The sequence below is a fragment of the Apis florea genome, unplaced genomic scaffold (genome assembly GCF_048593485.1).
Source record: "Apis florea isolate Af1SG1 unplaced genomic scaffold, ASM4859348v1 contig_3493_pilon, whole genome shotgun sequence".
Lineage (NCBI taxonomy): Eukaryota > Metazoa > Arthropoda > Insecta > Hymenoptera > Apidae > Apis > Apis florea.
The window spans coordinates 1,110,311-1,131,667 of record NW_028256772.1 but is presented as its reverse complement, the minus strand read 5'-3'; the positions used below and the strand labels follow the sequence as shown (position 1 = coordinate 1,131,667).

General features: G+C 37.0%; 1 protein-coding gene, 1 long non-coding RNA gene and 1 other non-coding gene across 7 annotated transcripts in view; 2 read left to right on the top strand and 1 right to left on the bottom strand.

Annotated features, from left to right (window-relative positions):
- The window catches only part of LOC100867566 (puratrophin-1), a 344,145-nt gene that overhangs the window by 79,652 nt on the left and 243,136 nt on the right, over nucleotides 1-21,357 (top strand). Inside the window, exon 1 of one of the 5 annotated variants that reach the window (XM_086912710.1) lies at nucleotides 3,549-3,678. The exons of the other annotated variants lie outside the window; for them this stretch is intronic. Coding sequence (XP_086768836.1) covers nucleotides 3,577-3,678 — 102 coding nt within the window. The 5' untranslated portion in view covers nucleotides 3,549-3,576. Of the gene's footprint in view, nucleotides 1-3,548; nucleotides 3,679-21,357 lie in introns of those variants that run through there. 5 annotated transcript variants of the gene reach the window in all.
- Nucleotides 4,905-5,045, top strand: LOC116414359 (U4 spliceosomal RNA). The gene has a single exon (XR_004224873.1). It is a non-coding gene; the product is annotated as a U4 spliceosomal RNA (small nuclear RNA).
- LOC147656893 (uncharacterized) lies at nucleotides 13,381-14,546 on the bottom strand. The gene is made up of 2 exons (XR_015293555.1): nucleotides 14,353-14,546; nucleotides 13,381-13,995 (listed from the first exon to the last, which is right to left on the bottom strand). It is a non-coding gene; the product is annotated as an uncharacterized LOC147656893 (long non-coding RNA).

The following is a 21,357-nucleotide window of genomic DNA, read 5'->3' as shown; positions in this document are numbered from 1 at the left end:
TCGTTTGGATGGAAATGATTTCGTTCGTCGGATGAATGAATGTTATACGCGGTTTCGGCGGGGAATTAACTTCTTCTCCTTTTCGAAATTGTTAATTTTGAAAGAATTATCTTTGGAAACAATTGTTCAATTTGTAATAAGATTGTAATAAATTTGAAGTTAAGTCGTATTATCATCATCGTTCACTCGTTGAAATATAACTTGAAAAGCTAGCTTTGGAACAATTGACCAGATATTATACAACAATGACATAACCTAAAAAATCACGATTTTTTATCATTTTCATTATCTAAGCAAAATCTATATATGAAATTTTCTCACATTTTTAAAACCTTCTTGTATTATCTCAACATGTTCCATTAAATATAATCTATAAAATAACATTATTAGATTTATTTTAACATGCTCAGGCTTTAAGGTAAAAATTTTTCGATCGGAGAGTTGCATTTCGATCGCAAAGACAGAATGGCATCGACAAATTTTCCGTTCTTTGCGCGTCGTTCAAACGGAGAAAGTGGTATTCGTAATAAATCGTCGAATCAAACGGTAGCGACCAGTGGCCAGAACGAGAAGGCAATCATAGGCCGGACGGGATTCGTTGGTCGCTAACGAGTCCGTTTCCCGTGGCTCGATCTATTTCTTCCGATGGAATGGCATCGCTTTCACGCCGCGAAACATCCTCTCCCTGAGGGGCCGCTCTTTCTTGCTCTTCGTCTGAGCGCGCGCCTTCGCGCTTATGTGGCGATTCTCAGTTTCGAATTTGTGAAAACGGGGATCTCCCCCGAGGATACAAGATGTAATTACCTTCGTGTAATACTCGAGCGATTATAATTGAGTAGGAATTGTTTTTCTTGTTTGTAGAACAATTTAATATAAATAGTGTTTTATATTCTCTGAGCGTGGAGGTGAAACTTATGGCATAATTTCGAAAGATTCGACGTGTCAAGCTCGACAATATAAGCCGATCTAAATTTAAATGTTCGCTGAAAGATTCAGTAAAATTTCTCTTTTTTAAATATTCGTGAAATGCTTTTGAATTATATTTAACTCTTTATTCATTAAATATAATCCAAACTATCCAAATATAAAAATGTAAAAGTTTCATCAAGATATTCTTTTGTTGTACTTTTCTATATCTCGAGAAGAAGAAACATAAACGAAGAAGAATTAATAAACTTAAGCACATTAAAATTAAAAATCTTGAATATTATAGACAAGGATAAAATAATAGTTCCGGTAGATTAATGATCTGGTCCGACAAATGGAAGGAGTAAAATTTGAAAGTCCATAGAATACGATAGTCCAGCAGTTTTTAAGTGCTTGGAACAGCACATTCTCGAATCCGCGCACCATCTTATTAACCGCTGAAGAAGCTCGCCAACTTCGTCTGTACGCTCGTGTTACACGCGCTGGAATTCACGGCACTGCCATTAAACTTGGCGGAATCTCTCATCGTTAGCCACTAGAACGCCGGATCCTCATTATAATTACTGTTATGATTCAACCACTGTGAATCTGTTGCATTTCACCGGCCACTTTGCCCGGTGTGCTAATGAAACAACATTTTAATAAAAAGTTGGACAAATGAGATGATACCGAGTGATTTATCCAACGCAAAGATCTTAAACATCTTGTTCATCATTAATCATACGGGTGCGTATTAAAAGAATTGTATGAAACAAGATAATAAAAAAAAATTCAACGTAAATTGTATACAGTTCACGAAACAACGAACAAGCAATCTTATATGTATTGAAAAAAACACAGAGAATTTATACAACACTGCAAATTCGTGGAATGATAATAAAAACTTGAATAAAAATTTTATCAATATCAATTTAACCATTCGAATGTGATTACGGAGCCAGCACGGAGAGGAACAGCAATAAGAAGTAAAGAGCTCGCAGTTTCTTATCAGGCGCGAACGTGGCAGCTTACGTAGGTGCGATATTTAAAAGCGAGGGGCGTGCAACTTTCCATGGTGCCTCGTTGCCCGCTATTAATTGAATGATCGCACCCTCGGCGATTTATTATGCGCAGTTTAATCGGATCGCGTCCCGGACAGTCGGTACTGTTAATCTGCTCGCGGTCCATTCCTCCACGCTCGTTATCTCGCGCGAGGGAAGCCTGGAGTCGCGCGCGGAAGCCTATTACACGGCTTGTAATAAGCGGCTCGCCGCGACGTTCAGGAACAACTGTTCGTGTCGGCATCGCGAATTAGAATCTCTTCGGGTTGCCTTCAGGACGCGCCTAAGGCTCGATGAAAATCCAGCTTTTCTATATTACGTATTAACCGAGTGAATCTACTTCTTTTTCTAGGCTCTAATTCTTTTTTATTGTTATTTTTCTTTCCCTTTCGCTCCTGTTCTTGTGAACAAGTGGTAGAAACCGATTTGAAATTGTTGGGAAAGAGTTGAGTGGAAAGTTTCGCGTGGAAGGATGTTGATTTGACTACAAGTTCACAACTATCGATCTGTTTCTAACGTAAGTTTCAAATCAACTCGAATCGTGAAACGTGATCTGATCGATCGTAAATCCGTATAATTGACATGGTTATTGTAGCAATAGTGGAATTTGCTTTGAAGGTAATTGAAGATGCATGGAACTCGAAAGTTAGATCGTACTTGATACACATCCAGAATATAATGTATCACGTGGATTAAACTTAACTGCAGAAATAATTTTCGATTCATTGAATTATACGTATAATTATGTGTATAATAATTCAAATATCGAATCTAGAAAGTTTTATACATTATCATCTCTGTGTCTACGTTCAACTTACAACAATAGATATCTATTCTTTGGCAGTTCACGATTTACAACGCTATTAATAATTTTATATTAAGAATAAATTTAAGAATAAATTCTATTGATGTTAAGAAACGATTTGTTAAATGTAAAATTGTATCTGTTCTCTAGAAGGAACAAGAAATGCGAGACATGCGAGACCTAATTATGCCGCGTATACGTTATTCTTTCGAATTAGATCAACAGACAAATTACCATAAGCTTCGCGTATCTCGATATTTATGAGGAAGAATGTTTTTCTTACCAACGCTCTTCCTTGTTCGTTACGGTTCGCATATATACGCATTCGAGAACCAGTCGAAGATCATTATCATTATGTTACCATGCGGATAACGTAATTGAATCTCTAAAAGCAGCTTCTTCTTCGTTTCGCCACTTATTACCAGGTTGGTCGTTAATCCGCGCAGAGGGAAGCCAATAGTCAAGCAGGTGTTAAAGAATAATGCTTTGATGATAATGGATCGACAATGTGAATGTGGGCCGTGTGAGATCACCCGGGAAATTAAATAATTACCGTCAGTAATCGATCTGGTGAAGTTCGTTCACGCTTATATTGATGACAGAGGCGTACGAAAACAGCGACGTTGCGTTTGCAGTGAAAGCGCGCGCGGTACTTTTCAACGTGATTGATCGTTGGGGAGATTGAGTATCGGAGATGTATCTCGCGCATGCGCGGACGTCGCCGCCTAATGACCGTTCAGATCATTCGTGCCGTGGTCACGCCGCGTCGCGTGAGAATACGTTATACTCGTTCAATTTTGTGTTATGTGCTATTTTTGTGGAAGTTCTTACGTCTGGCATAACTCGCAGAAATCATCGATGTGTCGTGTGATGGATTGTTCGAGCGTTCAACGATACGATTCAAAGGTACGAAACAATATAAAGTTTGTAATTAGATTTATTTCGTTCACTTTTATTTTTACCTAAAATCTAACGAATCAAATATGGCTGACGCTGTCAAAGACACGGGAAAACTGTCGGTTTCGATGCAAGATTTCCGTGATAATATCGAGAACTGGTAATGATCTAGTTGTAGGCGTATGAAAATGTAACGTCATCCAGAGAAAGTGTATCGTTTTATGTTTATATGTCTGCTGGTATATGCGTGAACGCGGAATGATTTTCACGATAGAAATTTTGCACGTGGCGAGATATCATCATGATCAGAGCAATCTCAATTTCCCGTGTCTAGCTTGGGGAATATGGCATTGGGCAATTGGCAAAAATTCGATAATTATTATTATTATTATGTTGCGGTCGTGGTTTCGTTATAATCAATGGCTATATTCGTATTCTTAATAGTCGTGACAGTGGTACGTACATAGCTATGTATTCCGTAATTCTGCTTTTGAATAATCTCTCGTGTACATATGAAATCGCATAAAATCAAAAGAAATCGAGATGTTGTTCCTTTTCTATCAATCCGAGAGAAACGTATAGCATAGCGTGATTGAACACGTGTGCCATTCGTATTTATAGGCTTATTTTAGCGTGACTTCTTGATGAAAGGGTAATGCGTGTGTTATTACACTCATAAAAACCTACAATAAATCTCACTAACATGTGTGGTAGAATAATTACAGGAGAGTAGTAAGAAATAGTAAGAATTCATTTACTTTTTACATTACTCCTATTACGAATGTTTGTAAATTAATTTTTTATTCCTACGTTATAACGAATAAATATTCGATATATAATTTTTGTTTTTTTTTTTTGTGAATTATTATTTAACGTTATATTTGAAATGAAACGATTCTTAAGAAATAATCCTAGATTTATAAAAAATTTACTTCAATATAATTTATTTGACAACAATTTATTATTCAACAAAAAATATATTCAAAAATAATTATTCATTCAAATATTAATAATTCTCTAAAAATATAATTTATAAAATATTTTTATAGAATTTATTTATAATTCTTCGAAGTGAAATAAAGTAATTTCAAATAGGGCGAGGTAGAGAACGAATAGGGTGCAGAGAATGTTAGTTCGATTTCCAAGAACTAGATGGCGTCGCAGTTCATATTGTTTCTCGCAAGTTAAACTGTTTATGAAACATTATATCTAACACGAGGAAGTGTATAACCATTAGCTTTGCGCAGTGGCGATATCGTAACCAATGAGGTTCTACCGAGGTGCGATTTTTGCTAGTTGAAAACTTTTACCAATACCCCGCCATGACGATGTGAAAAATCATCGGCTACGGCAATTTTTGGTAACCCCTACGGGGGTTTCTAGACAATTTGTAAACGCAGACATTTATTATTATTTTTATTATTTTAGACCATAAGCATATCTAATTTCATAGTTTACTACTTAAACTTTTACTGAATATATATATTCGTGATACAACTTTCTTTTTTCATCTTTTTTAAATCCTATGATAATTTTCAAAATATATTCACTGATTATAAAATTCAGAATAAATTGTTATATTATAAATCACATATTATTTTATGTAATATAACATAAAATTTGCATCAATTATTTTTCCAATTCTTATTTCAAAGTATTTCACTCGTTCTTTTTTAAACGTCCTTATGAAAATAATCCTGAATATTAATGCCACTTGTTCGCTCTTTCAATTATCATTGTTCTTCACCCCTAGTTCCTTATAACTTTATCGATCGTTTAATTCCGACTGATTGAGTAGCGATTTCTCCATGCGTTTTCCGCGCGGTAAATTTCTTATCGATTTCACTCCATTCAGAGGGATTGCATTGTGCACGAGATCATTAAGGCGCGTTTACACAACAGACTGTATACACGAATGTATGTGCGTGTGTTGTTGCGTGTAACGAGGTCGAGGTCGACGTTTTAGGGTCTATCGAGCGTGTGATTTCCGGCGAATCGGTATAAACGTTGAATAGTTCGTTCACTTACATTAGAGCCACACGCGCCACTCGAAACTCCATTCAGGACGAACGATACGGCGATTAACCTATTTACCTATTGATCGACCGCTACTTCCGACAACCTTGTTTCGCAGTTCGGTGTGTATTCGCCGGCTGTTACGCACAATTAACATTGAGGATGTTACCTATGTCTTGCTTGCAAAGTTACTGAAGTATCCTTGTACTTACATAATGACGTCTCCAATGTATAGAACTTAATAATTATCGAAGATTTCGTTTAACGATTAATATCGTTATTAGTATGAAAATTTAAATAATAGTTGATATACAGTTACAAATATTTTCATATTATCATATGACAGAGTAGAACAAAGTATTCAATATATAAAATATTTAAATTTTTGTAAAATAGTATAAGACTTTTGCGACCAAATGTGTGCAAATATGTGATATTACAATTGTTTGAAAATGATATGATAGGAGATTGAGTGTTGCTATAAATGATAAAAAAAAAAAATGAAAAGATAAAAAAAAAAGGGAAATCCTGTTATGTTATATATGTCTAACAAATATGTACAATAATAAAAGTCATAAAGGATATATTTATGAAGTGAATTTTCGATTTATGTTTTTTAAATGATAAATTTGTTACTTTAATTTACTACTAATTACTAAATTTCATTAATTTACACACTTTACTTATACGTTATACAGTTATTATATCTATATCTAGATAATATTAAATCATCGATTTATATATTTTGGTAAAATTCATGTATATTGTTACTAAACGAAATATGTATTTGTATACAAGACACAAAAGTTTTGGTACTTCTTATGCGAGCTCAACTAACAAGTTTTGTTATCAAAACCAATAAACATCAGTACACAGAGCATAATGAACAATTATTTTTAGCGAAATATCACTTTAACGAAATTGTATTTAAATTATGAAAAAAATTTAGAGTAATATCAGGTTAATACTCTACATACACATAAACTTTCATTAAAGTTAGAATTTTTATGGGAATATTTCTACGTATTCATATTATTTATTCTACGTACGATATTAATATTAAAAATATACTATTTACAAATTCTTCTTCTTCCTTTCTTTTTTTTTTTTTTTTTTTTATATTCTTCCCATGGATAAATTGAACTTGAGAAAAACATCAGAACGCGACGTGAATATTGATAATTTATTTACGGTTACTCGATTTTTGGCATGGAATAACCGAGAACGGTATTTCCATAAAGATGTATACATTCCGTTAAACGCGCCACAATCCAATTCGATGCGTACAGACAATGCGAACGTTACTCGTTACTCTCACGCAATAGCCCTGCATGCGAGAAATAATTGCGCGTTGCTGGGGCCTTCGACCGAAGATCTGTCGGAAGTTCGTGAGATGTGCGTGATTTAAGAACTTTGGTATTCGTGGGAAAAACCATCGTATCCCGGTCTTTCGTTGCAAATTATTTAATTCTCGCCTCGCGATGTAACGAATATATATGACGTGTACAAAGCGAGAATTTTAATACTCGGTATCTCAGTTCAATCTCTTTATAATTGATCCGCGCTGGTAGAAATCTTTTGTCTTCGATTTGCGATGCTGATTTTGTTGGAGGAAATAGGGATTGTAAAATAGTTTTAAATAGATAAGAATAATTTAAATAAAATGTATCGGAATTATCTTTTATAATTCTCATCCTTAACTTCTTCGTTTAATTAAATTTTTAATTAATTCGCGGCTATTATGCGATAAATAGATTTGAATTTGATGCAAGATTGTTGTAAATAGAAAATTAAAAAGATTCATAGCTATTATTACCTTAGGTTTCTTTATTATACACCCTAATTTCCTTCTCCTCGGTGTATATTATTACATTATCTTTTATTTTGTTCTTTGAAAGTATATATAAACGGTCAAAGTCAGTGAAAATATTTTATGACCGTTTCAAGACATCAAATTTAGGACATGACCCGGGTATCAGGTTACCGCGTTTGTTACACTGTCAACCAAACTTTCAAGCAATAAAGATACCGTTTTCCCATATTCGAAAATATGACTAATAAAGTAGAATTTGATGGTAAAATTTCTCTTTTTTCCTTTTTTACGAACCTATATGAATAAACTTCAAAATTAATTTTGCCAGAAACATCTACAAGTTTCCATACCAATTGCAAAAAACGAAAAACTTAATAATAGCAATTGTGTCTTTATTATCTCTCTTTAATTTCTATATAAAATACACCAATATTTATTATTTCTTTTCTCCAATTTATACATCCATTCATTGTTCTCGAACTGAATGACGAGCTATATGACGATGACGAATAAACGACCGAACTGTCTTTCTCTTATATTCCTCCAAACTAATCGATCCACGCACCTCGAACAAAAAAAATCCGTATGTAACCATCTTCGTATGTAGGTAGACGTAGATAGGATCGAAAGACGGGAAAACAGAGATAAAAATTGCAATTCCATCGCGTGGAGAGCTCGAAGGGGTCGAAAATTCAAATTCAACCGGGGAAGTTCACGATCGGTTCCGGTGGTAACAGGCCGGTGCCGCAGCGCAAGGCGCGGAAAGTTGGAAAGTGGAAACTTTCGTGGCGCCTTCTCTGCGACACGAAGAGCCTGGGGCTCGATCGACGACGGCAGACTTTTAATTACGCCGAGAGCGGATTCGCAAGTTCTGCCGCGTGGAAGCGAGAGATAAGCTCGCTCCTCGGCAATGGAACGGAATCCGGCGCGAAGTTACGCCGCAAATTATGCAATTAAAAGTAGCGGTGGTTGCGCTCGGGTCTTGGAGGGCGTCTTACCATTCTGCTGGTATCCGATATCGACGTGGTTCGAACGTTTTCGTTCCGTGCTCTCTTTTCAATTGATATTATCGTTTAATCTTCGCTGTTTTATCGTTAGGTGTTAAAATATATTTTTTGTGTTTTGGTATTTATATATGTGTGTGTGTGTGTGTTAATTTTTGGGCGAGGAAATATATCTCTTACACGAATGAAAAAGTGTTTGCAATATTAATACGAATATATTTTTTTTTCTTTCCATGAATGTGGAAAGTATAATTTTTTTAATCTAATCGTTAATCATTTGCATTAGTATGTTATTAATTACAAACAAATTTCAATTTAATCATCCTATGATTTCTTTCACTTAAAAAATAACCTTGAAACCAATTTGTATTCGGAGACGGTGTTGTAAAATTTATCATTTTTTTAAGTTTCTTTTCTAGATTCGTTAAATTTATTTGTTTTTCGTATATACATTCGAGTCAAATAATTTCCCATATGAAATGGTATAATCTAAGGATTATTGTATTAAATTGAACATTGAATTGGATATGCTGTCTAACTAATAACAGATATTCGTTAACAGGAATGGTCTATAATTCACAAATGCGATAACTTCTCGCTATCTTTCTCTAATCCCAACACAACTGCTTTCTAAACTAATTAAAAACCATACCCTTCATGCAAAATTTACGCTTCTGATCCAAGAACCGTGACCCAAAGGTGATTCAATTATCGGATACACGGTTCCATATGTTGAGGAGGCGTTTCCTTTTCTTCCGATTTCTTTTTCTCTTCCCTTTCTTATGTAAGCTATCATCGACAAAATATTAAATTCAGAGGTTTTTCTCTTTTTTACGTATCTATACATTTTGAGAAATATATCTGCTTCTTTTTCTAATCAAGTTTATTCGGATAAATAAATAGATTGATCACATTCAATTCAGTTATATTCAGATTGCAGATTTTATGCAATCAAGTTAAAACAAGTACAGATATATTTAAATTGACATGTGAAATAATATGTTATGAATTAATCAAGATTTCTCGATATTATATCGAAATTAATTAGAAGTTTCATTTTAATATTAAATTTATTTACAATATTCATGCAAATAAAGTTAATGTCTTGGAAGAAAAATATGTAATAAATTAGATTCATTTATATGTTGTTTACAAAATAAAATGTGTAAAATATAATCATATTAAAACTAATTTTTCGTTTATATACACTTCTTAATTCTGTACATATATAGTTTATTTATTTTCACATTATGTAATGCAATCGTAACAGAAGTTCATGCATATACAATAATATCCCTTTTACCCTTTTATTGCTATCTGTGGAAGTTGGAAATGAATTTTTTTTTTATCTTGTCAGGCAAACGTTCGAATTCCATCTCGATTGCGAATGCTAAAACGGATTCAGATCCAATGAACTTCTATAAAGATTTTCTACGTTATCAACAGGTGACGAAGTATCGCGCGAAATTGTCATTGTTATGCACAACCATTTTGGATTTCGTTGAATTTTTACCATTAAATGAAACATTCTATCAAAATGTATTGGCCATCTACGAATTACTATAACTAAAATGATAAAATTGGATTTCCAAAAGAAATCAATACTTTTCTTTGGTATCTAAATTCACCTGTTAACACTTATTTTTACGTAATACTCCGATCATAAATATATTGTAGCAGTGTTTAGATCGTCAAAAACTGGTCGACTCTCTCAAGTGTAGCTCTTCTAATTGTATTGCAAAATACCTTTGTGAAACGTCGAATCGAATCAAAAATACCCGTCGATAATGTCAATTATAGTAAAACCTAAAATAAGATTTCTTAAAAGAACAATATCCAGTATTAATTTAATTTCACCTAAAACAAGAACGATAGAAGGCGCTCATTAATCGAATCGCCAGGAGGGACTGGCGACCAGGCCGATGCCACTCGATAATCTCGCGCCTGTTTTACGGCCATTTCCGATCGAACGGCGGTGGATCCACGAGCGAGCGCGTTTAAAGAGGTCCCGCGTCGGCTATTTGTCTTCGTTTTGCGGCGTTCACGCACCGATAGCAGCGCCATTAATCATAATCCCGCGTTGGTCACAGTGTTCGCGCAAATCACACGCGCGACTACCTGGTCAAAGCGCAACGACTCCGCTCCGCCATTACACGAAGCGCGGATGGATTAATTGCGTATCATGTCGTTACGCCGATTCGAATATTGCGATCCTTCCCTCGAGCGATTGGAAACGTGAGCGTATCGTTCCCCCTCGATTTAATTGTAAATTAAAGCGCGCCTTGCCCCTTCAAGGGCTATTGATTTCAGTTCGAACGAGTGGATGGTATGCGCGGTATGCGTGGGGCTCGAATGAATGCACTCTCTCGGGTAGTTCAGAAATTTTTGATAGAGCGATTTTGGGAAGAATTTTCTACGGCTTCTTAGGTATTTTCAGTTGTTCTTTGAAGATGAACAGCTTAATATTACGAATAATTTAGTTAGTTTTTTAAGTATTTGCAAAAGAAGATTGCTACTGTTATATGGACTAATCTTGTTTGATATTCTACGAAATCTTTGGATATGAAAATAAAATAATCCAATCGTATAAAATTAAAACTTAACACGAGATCTAATCTAACTGCAATTTCGTAATTTTTCTCGATAATTTTCCTTAGCAAGATGCGATATCATTTCGTCTATGAGAATTCGCGTTAAGAGCAACCCAACTTTACACACTTCCACTTTCGATATCCCATCTTTATACCTCCCCGTTCAGAATTGTTTGCTTTCAACCAAGCCTTTTCCTCCTTATTATTCAATTCAATCGATTATCCCCCCGCGCGTTGAAGAGAGACTTCCCCATAGATTATTATTACTTGCCGCGAGAATGCGCTGACTCGTACGAGAATCCTCATGCATATGGAACGTGCGGCGCGAAGTGTCGAACACCAGCCGATGATTGGATTACCGTCCGCGATATTTTCGCGGCTGCGCAATGAGAAGAAGAGGGGAGGCAGCTCGCCTGTATATGAATTCCGTTGCGAGCTTTCCACAGGTACGGATGATCTGTTTCTCTCGTCACTGCGAACGATTCTTTCCCCGCCATCCCCACCTCCGAAAATTGCCTCGAGGGATCTTTGGTGGAGGGGAGAGGAGGTCCGCGTGGGGAACAATATCGAGACGAAAAGTCGTATAAATTTACGATGCCTTGTTGCTCGCCACTCGGACTATCTCGGTTAACACCGTAACGAGAACGTTTACCGGTGACACGCGATGAAAGGAGCTAATTTAAAATTCTAGTTTATGGCCCGATTGCAATTCACGATACAAGTGGCGCGTTGTAGCCGCGCGCTCTAGGAATAGTTTTAATGATCGGCGGATGTGTTTGTGAAATTTATTCCGAAGAAACTATTAGAACGGCAATCAAATTGATTTATTGAACACTCCCACGGGGAGAGAATTGTACACAGTGAAATTTTACAATTCTATTTTAAAACGATGGATTATTGAGAAAACGTTCCACTTCGTTTTCAAATGCGCGTGTAAATATGCGATTATGGTTTAGTTGCAGAAATTACGAGTGCAGTAGTTGAGACGTACGTTAATTTCTTTTTGTACAGATTTATATGCAAAGTATACGAAACTCGAGAAGTCTCTTTTCTTTTTTTGCTGATGTAAAAAGTAACGACTAGCAAAAAATGAAGAATCCAAATATTTTATTTGCCTTGGCTTGGGTTCAAAGACATTTTCCCTCTAGTGAGGACGATCTCTTCAGAAGAAATATATACGTATCGAAATACATAGATATCCACAACTGAACATTCTGTATATTCGCAAAAAGTATATTTGAGCACGTAACAAATGAATAGATATGAATGAATGCTAATATTAAGTTTATATAAATATCATGAAAAATCAAAGTTATTGTTGAGTGAATTTTTTCGAATAAAGTTAAAATTTTCTCAATCGAATGTTTTCATTTGAACTTTTTGTATGCAAAAGAAGAACGAGAATTGGATTGAAACGAAATTTAAGTCGTTTATTAATTTAATAACAAAGACACTTAAAAAAAAGAAAGAAAATGCGAGTTATTGTTAAAAAGATCACGATTCTACTTCGATCGATACGCGTTGCGCTAAAACAGCAAAGCAAAAGGGGTCGTTGTACCCTCCTGTATTTTGAAGTCACGTGCACGAGCAAACGGATCTCCCTTCTCCTTTTCTCTTTTTCTCATTCTCCGTTCTTTTCTCTTGGATAATGGATGAGACCTGAGATATTTACATATTTTTCCATGTTCGTGCCGTATGCTCGGCCATGACTAGATCGGGCAAGGTACGACCTAGCACAAAGTAGCACCGGGAACGACTCGGTTGCGACAACTGGCGTCGTCGAAAATACGCGGCCTTCAAAGAGCTTCAAAGAGCTTCCACCGCGCGTATATCAACGCCCTCTCAGGACGTCCCTTAATTTCTAAACGGCGATTATTCGTTCCCTTTCGTTTCGCTGTGTGTGAAATTTTTGTAAATATGAAAGTAGAAACTTTTTACAAATCGAAATTATTTCCCACGTGCGCTTATATTTCTTATCTTTGTAATTTGAGTTCGGTGAAACTCAATCCTTGCAAGTTAGTAAAATTTATTTCTATCTATCTAAGAATTTGTAATTAATTTGATACTTTCTCCTCTCTTTCAATTGTTAGAATTGAATGGGGAATTGTCTCTTAATGCTCGAAAATGAAAGGTGACACGAATTTTTTTTTTTTTTTTACAAACAGTTGTAGAGACAAAGAATCGACGAAACAAAATTTGTTATTGATTCTTTCTATCTCGATATGTTATATAGTAATCGCTGACATGATATTATCACATAAATCAACAATTTTGAGGAAAAGAATACTTTTTATATTTTTTTATTTAGTAATATTTAAAAACAAATTTTTCAAATTCTTATTATTCTTTTCTTTACATTTAATTACTTTGAACGAGTATTTATATCGTATTTGATAATCAAATATTCCCCATAACAGGTTATACTAAATTAAACTTCAACGTGAATCATCGTATATTATTAATCCTGACTTCTAAAGAATCTTCTTATTATTTGAAATAAAGTTTATTATATCACAAGGAGCTAATATTACTCAATAATATATTCGTTGTAATTGGATTAAATTTTTTTTGAAATTTATAAATTCAAAAAAGCATTGAAAAAGCAATTCAATTTCATCCGTATAAGCTTTCGACGTATTCGGCATTGTTTCACTGTCGCGAAGGGAGGGCATTCCGCCGAATAATGGTGATTTTTCCGCATCCATTATCCCAACTATGCTGGCCCGAAGAATTTCGAAAGCTTGTCGGCATTCAGTGTGGTGCGCAAGGGTGGGGTTAGCCCGGCCGAGTGGTTCAAGTTCCAACTAGCGGGGTGAATGGAGGCTACTACCCTTGGTCGACGGTAATTTTTCATTTCGACGCATCGTGAAAAAATTCTTCGTTCTCTCGACCTTGATTACGACTTCTCGGGATCGTTGATGAAACAAAAGAATTGATTGGTACATTTGTATCGAGAAAATGGTTTAATTTGGAACAGTTTAAAAGTAATTAATTCTTTTCTTCCTCAGAAAGAGAGATTTTTTTTCTTGTCAATAAACAGAATATATAGAGAAATATTTAAATATTATTGGACAGTGCAATTTAAAAAGGGTGTAAACTTAAAAAACACTATCGTAAGGAAATTCTTTGCAGGGTTTTTTCGGATTACGTTAAGAAAATGTTATTCTGCTTAAAGGATCTTTCAAATGTACTCGGAGATGCGATTCCATCCAAATTTAAAATTATCTCTCTTTTAAATACACTTTACGAAAATATTTACCATCCCATCGCCCGATACCACCAACATACGTACACCAGCAATAAACATCAATCCTCCAATCAAAACCAGCCCCTCTCATCAGCAGAAACAAAAAAAAAAAAAACAGAAAAAAAGAGATCGTGTCTCTATAATTACACCATGCCACCCACGAAACGGTGTTTCCGCGAGGCGCACCCGCGAATGCGGGGTGAACTGATCGCGGCAGGAGCCGAGTATAAACGAGTGGCGGCGAGCGGAGTTCCGACGTGCGTCGAACGCGAGCCGAGCGCGGTCGGAAAAGTGTGGGCGGGGTGGGGATGCCGGGCGTTCAGTGGTGGGGAGGGGAGTCGAGGCAGGGTTCGAGCGCTTTGGCGGCGCTTAAGCGCTCGACGCGGGGGCATTGCCGTCGTGGCCGCAGTTACGATTCGATCGAGCGTCTCGGACCGCGTTTGCGTCCACCACATCCTTTCGCAGGACACATTCGCCCTCGTTGCCAGTCGGACACGTGTTCGCGTGTTTTTCGCTCGAGCTTCAACCACGCATGTAATAATCGCACGTTGCTTTTACATACAACATCGAATATTTATCGAATGAAGAATATAGATGAGTCGATAGATTAGTTAGGTTTCGACGAACTGTAGGAGGGGTCAGCATGTACCATCGAATAGATGAAACGGACCAAAGAGTTGGGCTTGGGAACAGTATCGAAGGGATGAAGGATATCGTCGGGTCGAGAGACTTGAATCGAGGAAAGTGAAGTGATTTTGGAAGGTTATATTCGACGTGGTATTTTTCGAGCGTGTGTTGTGGCCCATTCAGCCGGCCGCTGGTGAATGAAGTATATCGAGAGGCGAACGATTCGCCGGCGTAGGTCAGTTTTTCGAAGGAAGGAGGTGATCGGGCACGGTTGTGCCCCGTTTCCCTCGCGTGTTCGCGTATGCAGCCCTTCGCTCGAGTCGGTAAATACGATGTCCCCTAGCGTTCTACGTGCCGTTGAATCCGAGCTTCTTGCCTCGAACGGAGATCGTGCTCGGCAATTTCGTGAGATGACGGGACGAGCTGTTCTCTCGGTATCGGTTTGAAACGTCGTGATCGATAGCGGATATATACGAAGTTGTGATTTTATGGATATATATATATCGGTTTCTACCGACGATCGAACGATATCTTGTGCCATTTTTTTCCCTTGCCATTTTTATGCCAATCGAGAGAATTTATGTGTTTTTTCCTTTTCTTTTTTTTTTTTTTTTTTTTTTTTACTTTGTTTCTTGAAAACTGTTAAACTCGTGATAACAAGTGTATGTCCGATCATTGACTAGATAAGTGAGAAAGAGAACGTTGAGAGAGATTTAAGTGGATTTGAGTGAGTGAAGATATTTCTGAAGTTTTCTCCATTTCGGATTACTCTGCAACGATCTCTCAGGGTGAGTTGATATTTTTACACGAGGAAATCATTGTATTCCTCTATGAAAGTGTTCACGTTTCTTGATTATACGTACAGATTGCGTGATTATGCTTATGATCGATAAAATATTTCATGCTGAAACCCATCAGAATAATTAGATGATATCTCGAGCGTGACTGACAGATATCGTTTCTAGTTTTCTTCAACGTTTTGCTCTATTGTTTGCTCTACTTTCTCGACACTTGCGATCGATTGCTTTCGCGATGACGATTTCGAGGAGTTGGATTAAAATTTTGAAAATTAAATATCATTATCGTATATAAGGATTACACAATCAACAATATAAGAAAATATCTTAGAAGAGTTGCACAAATTCGTTTAAAGAAACATATTCGACAAATCGAAATTGGTTGGTAAAAGTAGCTGAGCTCCAAAGTATATCTAAGGACGCTCCTCGAGAGTATTAAATATCGTCAGGAAAGGGGCACCACGCGCTACCATAAATCGTTAGAGCGGGCTGCCGGCCCGTAAATCGGCCTTGCGACACGTTTATTTCCAGTCGCCATTAATTAAAAGCCCTCTTCCTTCCCAGGTGAATCGCGGAGGGCGAAATACTTACGCAACGGGGTTAGCGATAACACTCGTCCGAATCTCATTTCCATTCACGGTTCGAATAGGTTGGAACGAGTTTGGCATAATCGCATGTTTATCTCGCGGTGAAGAATGTCATGGGTTCGACCGCGAACGCTGTTGGCCGGAAAAAAATGTGTCGTGAATGGTCACGCGCTGGTATTTTTGTTCCACCGTGCTTTTTTCGCTCTCTGCTTGGAATGCGCTTGCTTGTTAATAAGAGACACGGATTAATATTTTGGTACGTCGCTCTTTAATAATGGAATAATAGCAGGATTACGGTATTCTCGATGACGATATCAAGTTGTGACATCGAGTTTATTAAACTGCCGGATATATATACGACAGATATGACGTATATCGAAATTGTCTACTTTAATTAGTCGGATGTATTTATGGATGTATTCAGTTTCTATCAACATTATTTATTAGTTGTTAGAACAAAGTGTTTGCAATGTCAAAAAGGCGATTGGTATTACATTTATCTTGTTTTTTAAAAAAGAAAAGGATACGTTTTCTGACTCGTTAGAACGTGCCTCGCCCCCTTTCTCTTATCCCAACTCTTTTTTCAAATACTACTGGTCAAAAAATTGGAACCGTTCGAAAGTAGAAATTTAATTTTTATCAATGTATTTCGCATGATATATATATCACGATACTGTAATATTATTTTTTTCCAAAAGCTTGGAATGTTTAGAGAGAAAAAACTTCGTGCATTCGTTCGAAAAAAGTAAAAAGCGCGTGTATACTTGGAGAAAGGTGCCAAGGTGCTGCCCTGCGATCGGAAGAAGACCGGCGCGCGAGGAGAGGCCGATCGAAAGGTGTCCACGAAGCCGAGGTGTCCGAAATTGGGTTATCGCGAAACGGATTTGCCATTGGCGAATCCAATAAACCTCCGGGCCGTGAGAAAAACGGTCTCGATTCTTGGCTTGCGTTTAATCGCGTCTCGATCGTGGGGACTCGACGTTCGATCTCACGCTCCGGCGATCGTGGATTTGAGGCCCCTCCGCTCTCGTTATCGTATCGTTCATGGGCGTGTATATCGTCCGCGTACAAGGTTCACAAAATGGGCTAACGTTGTTCCCCGGCCGCGATAGCCGCGACTCGCTTTCGAAAAGCTTCCTCCTCCTCGAACGGCTAGCGTTTGTTGTAGAACCGTTCGAAGAATTTCGGGGACACGTCGCGTTTCGTTGCGGTTTCCATGCGGAGGAGGATCGCTTTCTCGCCGATGTATGCTCTAATACGCGATTTTAATTAATTGACTCGTCGTGTTTCGAAAGGGTGTAAAGAGAAGGTATATTTTTTATTATGATATAAAAGTTGAAAAAGTGTATGAAATTTTCAAATTATTCCGATATATTTCGAAAAATAAGAAAATGTATTGGTATCACGCAAGTATTTTGTACAAGGAATAATAGAATTACGTATATGTTACATGTAACAAAGAAGTGTACATACGAAGTAAATCAATCTTTCGTTTCACTTCTCAAAATTTGGCAAATAAAATTTTTTTAAATTCTGTATTATCTATGAGTAACAATTGAAAATGAGCTTCGTTTCAACCACGTCAAAATTATAAAACACTTGACAAGTTTTCATATTGACGAAAACTCTATTCATAAGTATCTTTTTATATTATACAGGGAAGGATCGAAATCTAATTTTTAGATCGTATCACAATATCGAATAGTTTTTAAACTCAATATAGGATTGGTTAAAATAGATTAAAAAAATTCGTATTTACAATACGAATCACGAAGATCAAATTTTTCAAAGATATACCTCCGCATGTCACGCATTCCCTTCCTATCAATTATCGAGCCACCCATGGCTTCCATAGCGCGAGGGTTTTACGTGTCCCGGTGTCGACTGTGCACCTGGCGGCAATTATGATATACGAAGTAGCTCCCCTTTCACGAACCGTGTCCGCTTGAAAGCTTGAAATGCGGTCCTGTACGCACGCGCATGCGCGCATGTATGTGCGCATGCGCGCATATACACGCACGATACGTGTCCACCTTTTTCGAAATCGCCAGTTTCGCGAGTGCATCGCCCACGTATCGTTCGATATTACGCGCCATTAAACGTCCCTCGTCCCTTGTTGCACCCCGCGATGTGGCCGTCCCCTTCGTGGGCCCACCTCGCGCTACCTGCCGAGTCGTGGGCAGGTTGGAATGCGCGTACACGGAGCCGGCTTCTCGGGTATTATCGTCCTAATACCGAGCACCGGTGAGCCGTCTTTATTAGCCAGCACGCGAGCGAGGTTAAGCCGCGTTTTCACCGGCTCTGGGTTACGCTGGATGGGTGTGTCCGAGAAAATGAAAAGGATTGGTTTCACTTTTCTTGGAGATAAGTTGGGGAGGGGGGGGGAGGCAGGGGAGGATGGTGGAACAGGGTGAACGGCCTATTTATCGATTCCTCAGTCGTCGAGGTATCGATCAATTCTTTTTTTTTTTTTTTTATTATTACAGGGAAAGAAATAGTCGTTGATTCTTGCGAGTCAAAATGTTTGAGGGAGAACAACGTGGAAGGAATTGGATTTTTTTAAAAATAGGAAAGAAATATAAAGTATCTGAGAAAAAGATTGGTTTCACTTTCCTTGAACGGCCCCTCAATTGTCAAAGAATCAATTGATTTTTTTAAAAATAAGAAAAAAATTATGAAATATTTATTATGTTTGGAAAAGTAGGAATTGAATTACTATAAAATAAACAAGGAATGAGAATTGTAGGAACAATTCATAATACTCTCTCTCTCTCTCTCTCTAGAATTTAAAGAATTATCGTATGCTCCTCAAAAGAGTGACTCTATTTGCTCTATTCATAACATCGATATGCCAATTTACATTATTTGTAATAACTAATAACAAGTACTTAGCTGGTATATAATGTGTATATATTATATATCAAACAAATTCTCAAATGTCTATGAATCAAATGACTAATCACATTGTAATTTTAGAAATCAATTATCAGTAAGATTTAACAACTCGTGCAAAGTATAAATAAGGTTTTAAGCGAGCAAGTAATTGTCATGAACAGGTAATAATAAATAATACGTTTCAACGAAATTCAAATTTATTCGCCTCTTCTTCTTTTCAACAACTTCAACTTCGATTCAACGTATCATTTTTAATCGCAACGAAGAAATGCAACCACCTGTTTTGATGGTTTCCACAGAAACCAAATCCATCGAGTGCACGACGGGTCATCATCGCCTCGAACCATGAGATCATCCTTCGAAACCATCCACGTCACGCGCTCGCTCGACTAGATGGTCGGCAATCTTCTTCCCGTGAAACGGCCATCCGTTTCTCGAGTTTCGCGCGTTACACGTGTGGGAACGCGCCTTAAGGCCGGTTCAAGAGCGGTCCACGTTGGTAGGCCGCTGCTACGCCCACGCCGTTAGATAATTCATATCATTGATATTACGAGGCCCCGCGGCACAACTCGCTACATCATTCGGCATAAAGATCGGCCGGTGAGATTCGTCGAGTGCACCGGCTTCCACTCTCACAGACTCGCAGGAAAAATCGGCGAAAGATCGCGGCGGCCGATACATCGCGCGGCAATGGTGTTGTATAGGAATAAGGTCAGGCTGGAGATGTCGTTGCGTGGACAAAGAGATTAGGTTGTCAAAATGAGGAGATATTGGCGAATTCTAATCAGTTGAGGGTTATGGGCAGTTGTTTGGTGTCGAGGCTCAGGATTCTTCTTCGACAGGAGAAGATTGAACGATTCGAACTCGTTCTTATGGCGTTGCTGTTGATGGATAAATGATTAGCCTGGGTTGAAAGATGGTCAAACGAAAGTGAAACGATCGAGACTCGTATTTGATGAAAGGTTTCTAGAATTGAAGAAGGTTTGGTTAAAAATTAACTTTGAATTTTAATGTATAGGAGATCTACATTGTGATTCTCGCTTAGTAAATAACGATTTGGAGTTTTAAAACGCTCGAAAAGGATGGGTAATAAAATTATATGTAATGAGTTTGAAACTGAGATAGTTAAAGTAAAAAGTTACTGGATCTCTTCGATTAGAAAACGAAATCTGAACATACATATATCTTTCGTATTTAAAGATTTATTTGTTTTCTAATAAAATTATAGTTGGTGTGCAATACATCGAATTCTCATAAGATATTCAATTATTTTAACTCTCTTTCGTATTTAACCATGATTAAAATTTTTAGAATTTTAATCGATAGTATATATATATCTCAAATTAAAAAAAGGAATATAACACTAAGTGTAAGTTAACGTCTACTCTGTAAGATCGGATCTTTAATCTTGTGAGGAAATGTAATCGCTTTTCAAGAAATCGTACAACTTCATAACATTCACCTTAGAAACGAACAACTTCATTCGAGATGCAAAACCATGGAATGGAACGTCTAACTCTACACAAATCGTGAATAAATCGCGAGAGGAAGAGTATCTGAACGTGTAAAACCGCGTGAGAAACTGGGGATTGTCGATCTCCTTTCACCAAACTCGATTTTTCGCAACAACAACTTCCACTCGTGATCATTGATATTCACTTTGATATTTGCTTGACCAATTCGTCACGTTCGTTCAGAGAGCACGTTCCACACCATTGTTTAATAAAATATAACATTTCCGGTTATTTCCGGATTTTAATAATATTTCATTTAATATCTATCGAATGTCGAAACACCCATTCAGCGATTTCAAGTGTTCGAGGAGAAGATATCGAAATAAATCCTTGTTTCTTTCGTGAAAAGAAATCTAGAGCAAAAAAAAAAAAAATTGTTTCCTCCAATTAAGCAATATTCTTATTGCATTGCAACATCCAAGAATATCATAATATGTAAGATACGTTGCGAGAGAAATTTCTTTTTTTATTAATTTTCAAGAGAAAGAAGAGAAGATTCGCCGATAAAAAAATCCCAAGTTGTTTAAGTTAGGGATAATTAGATTAAAAGAAAAGTTTTGCAAGAATTCTCGAAGGATTCGAGAGTCTAACGGATCA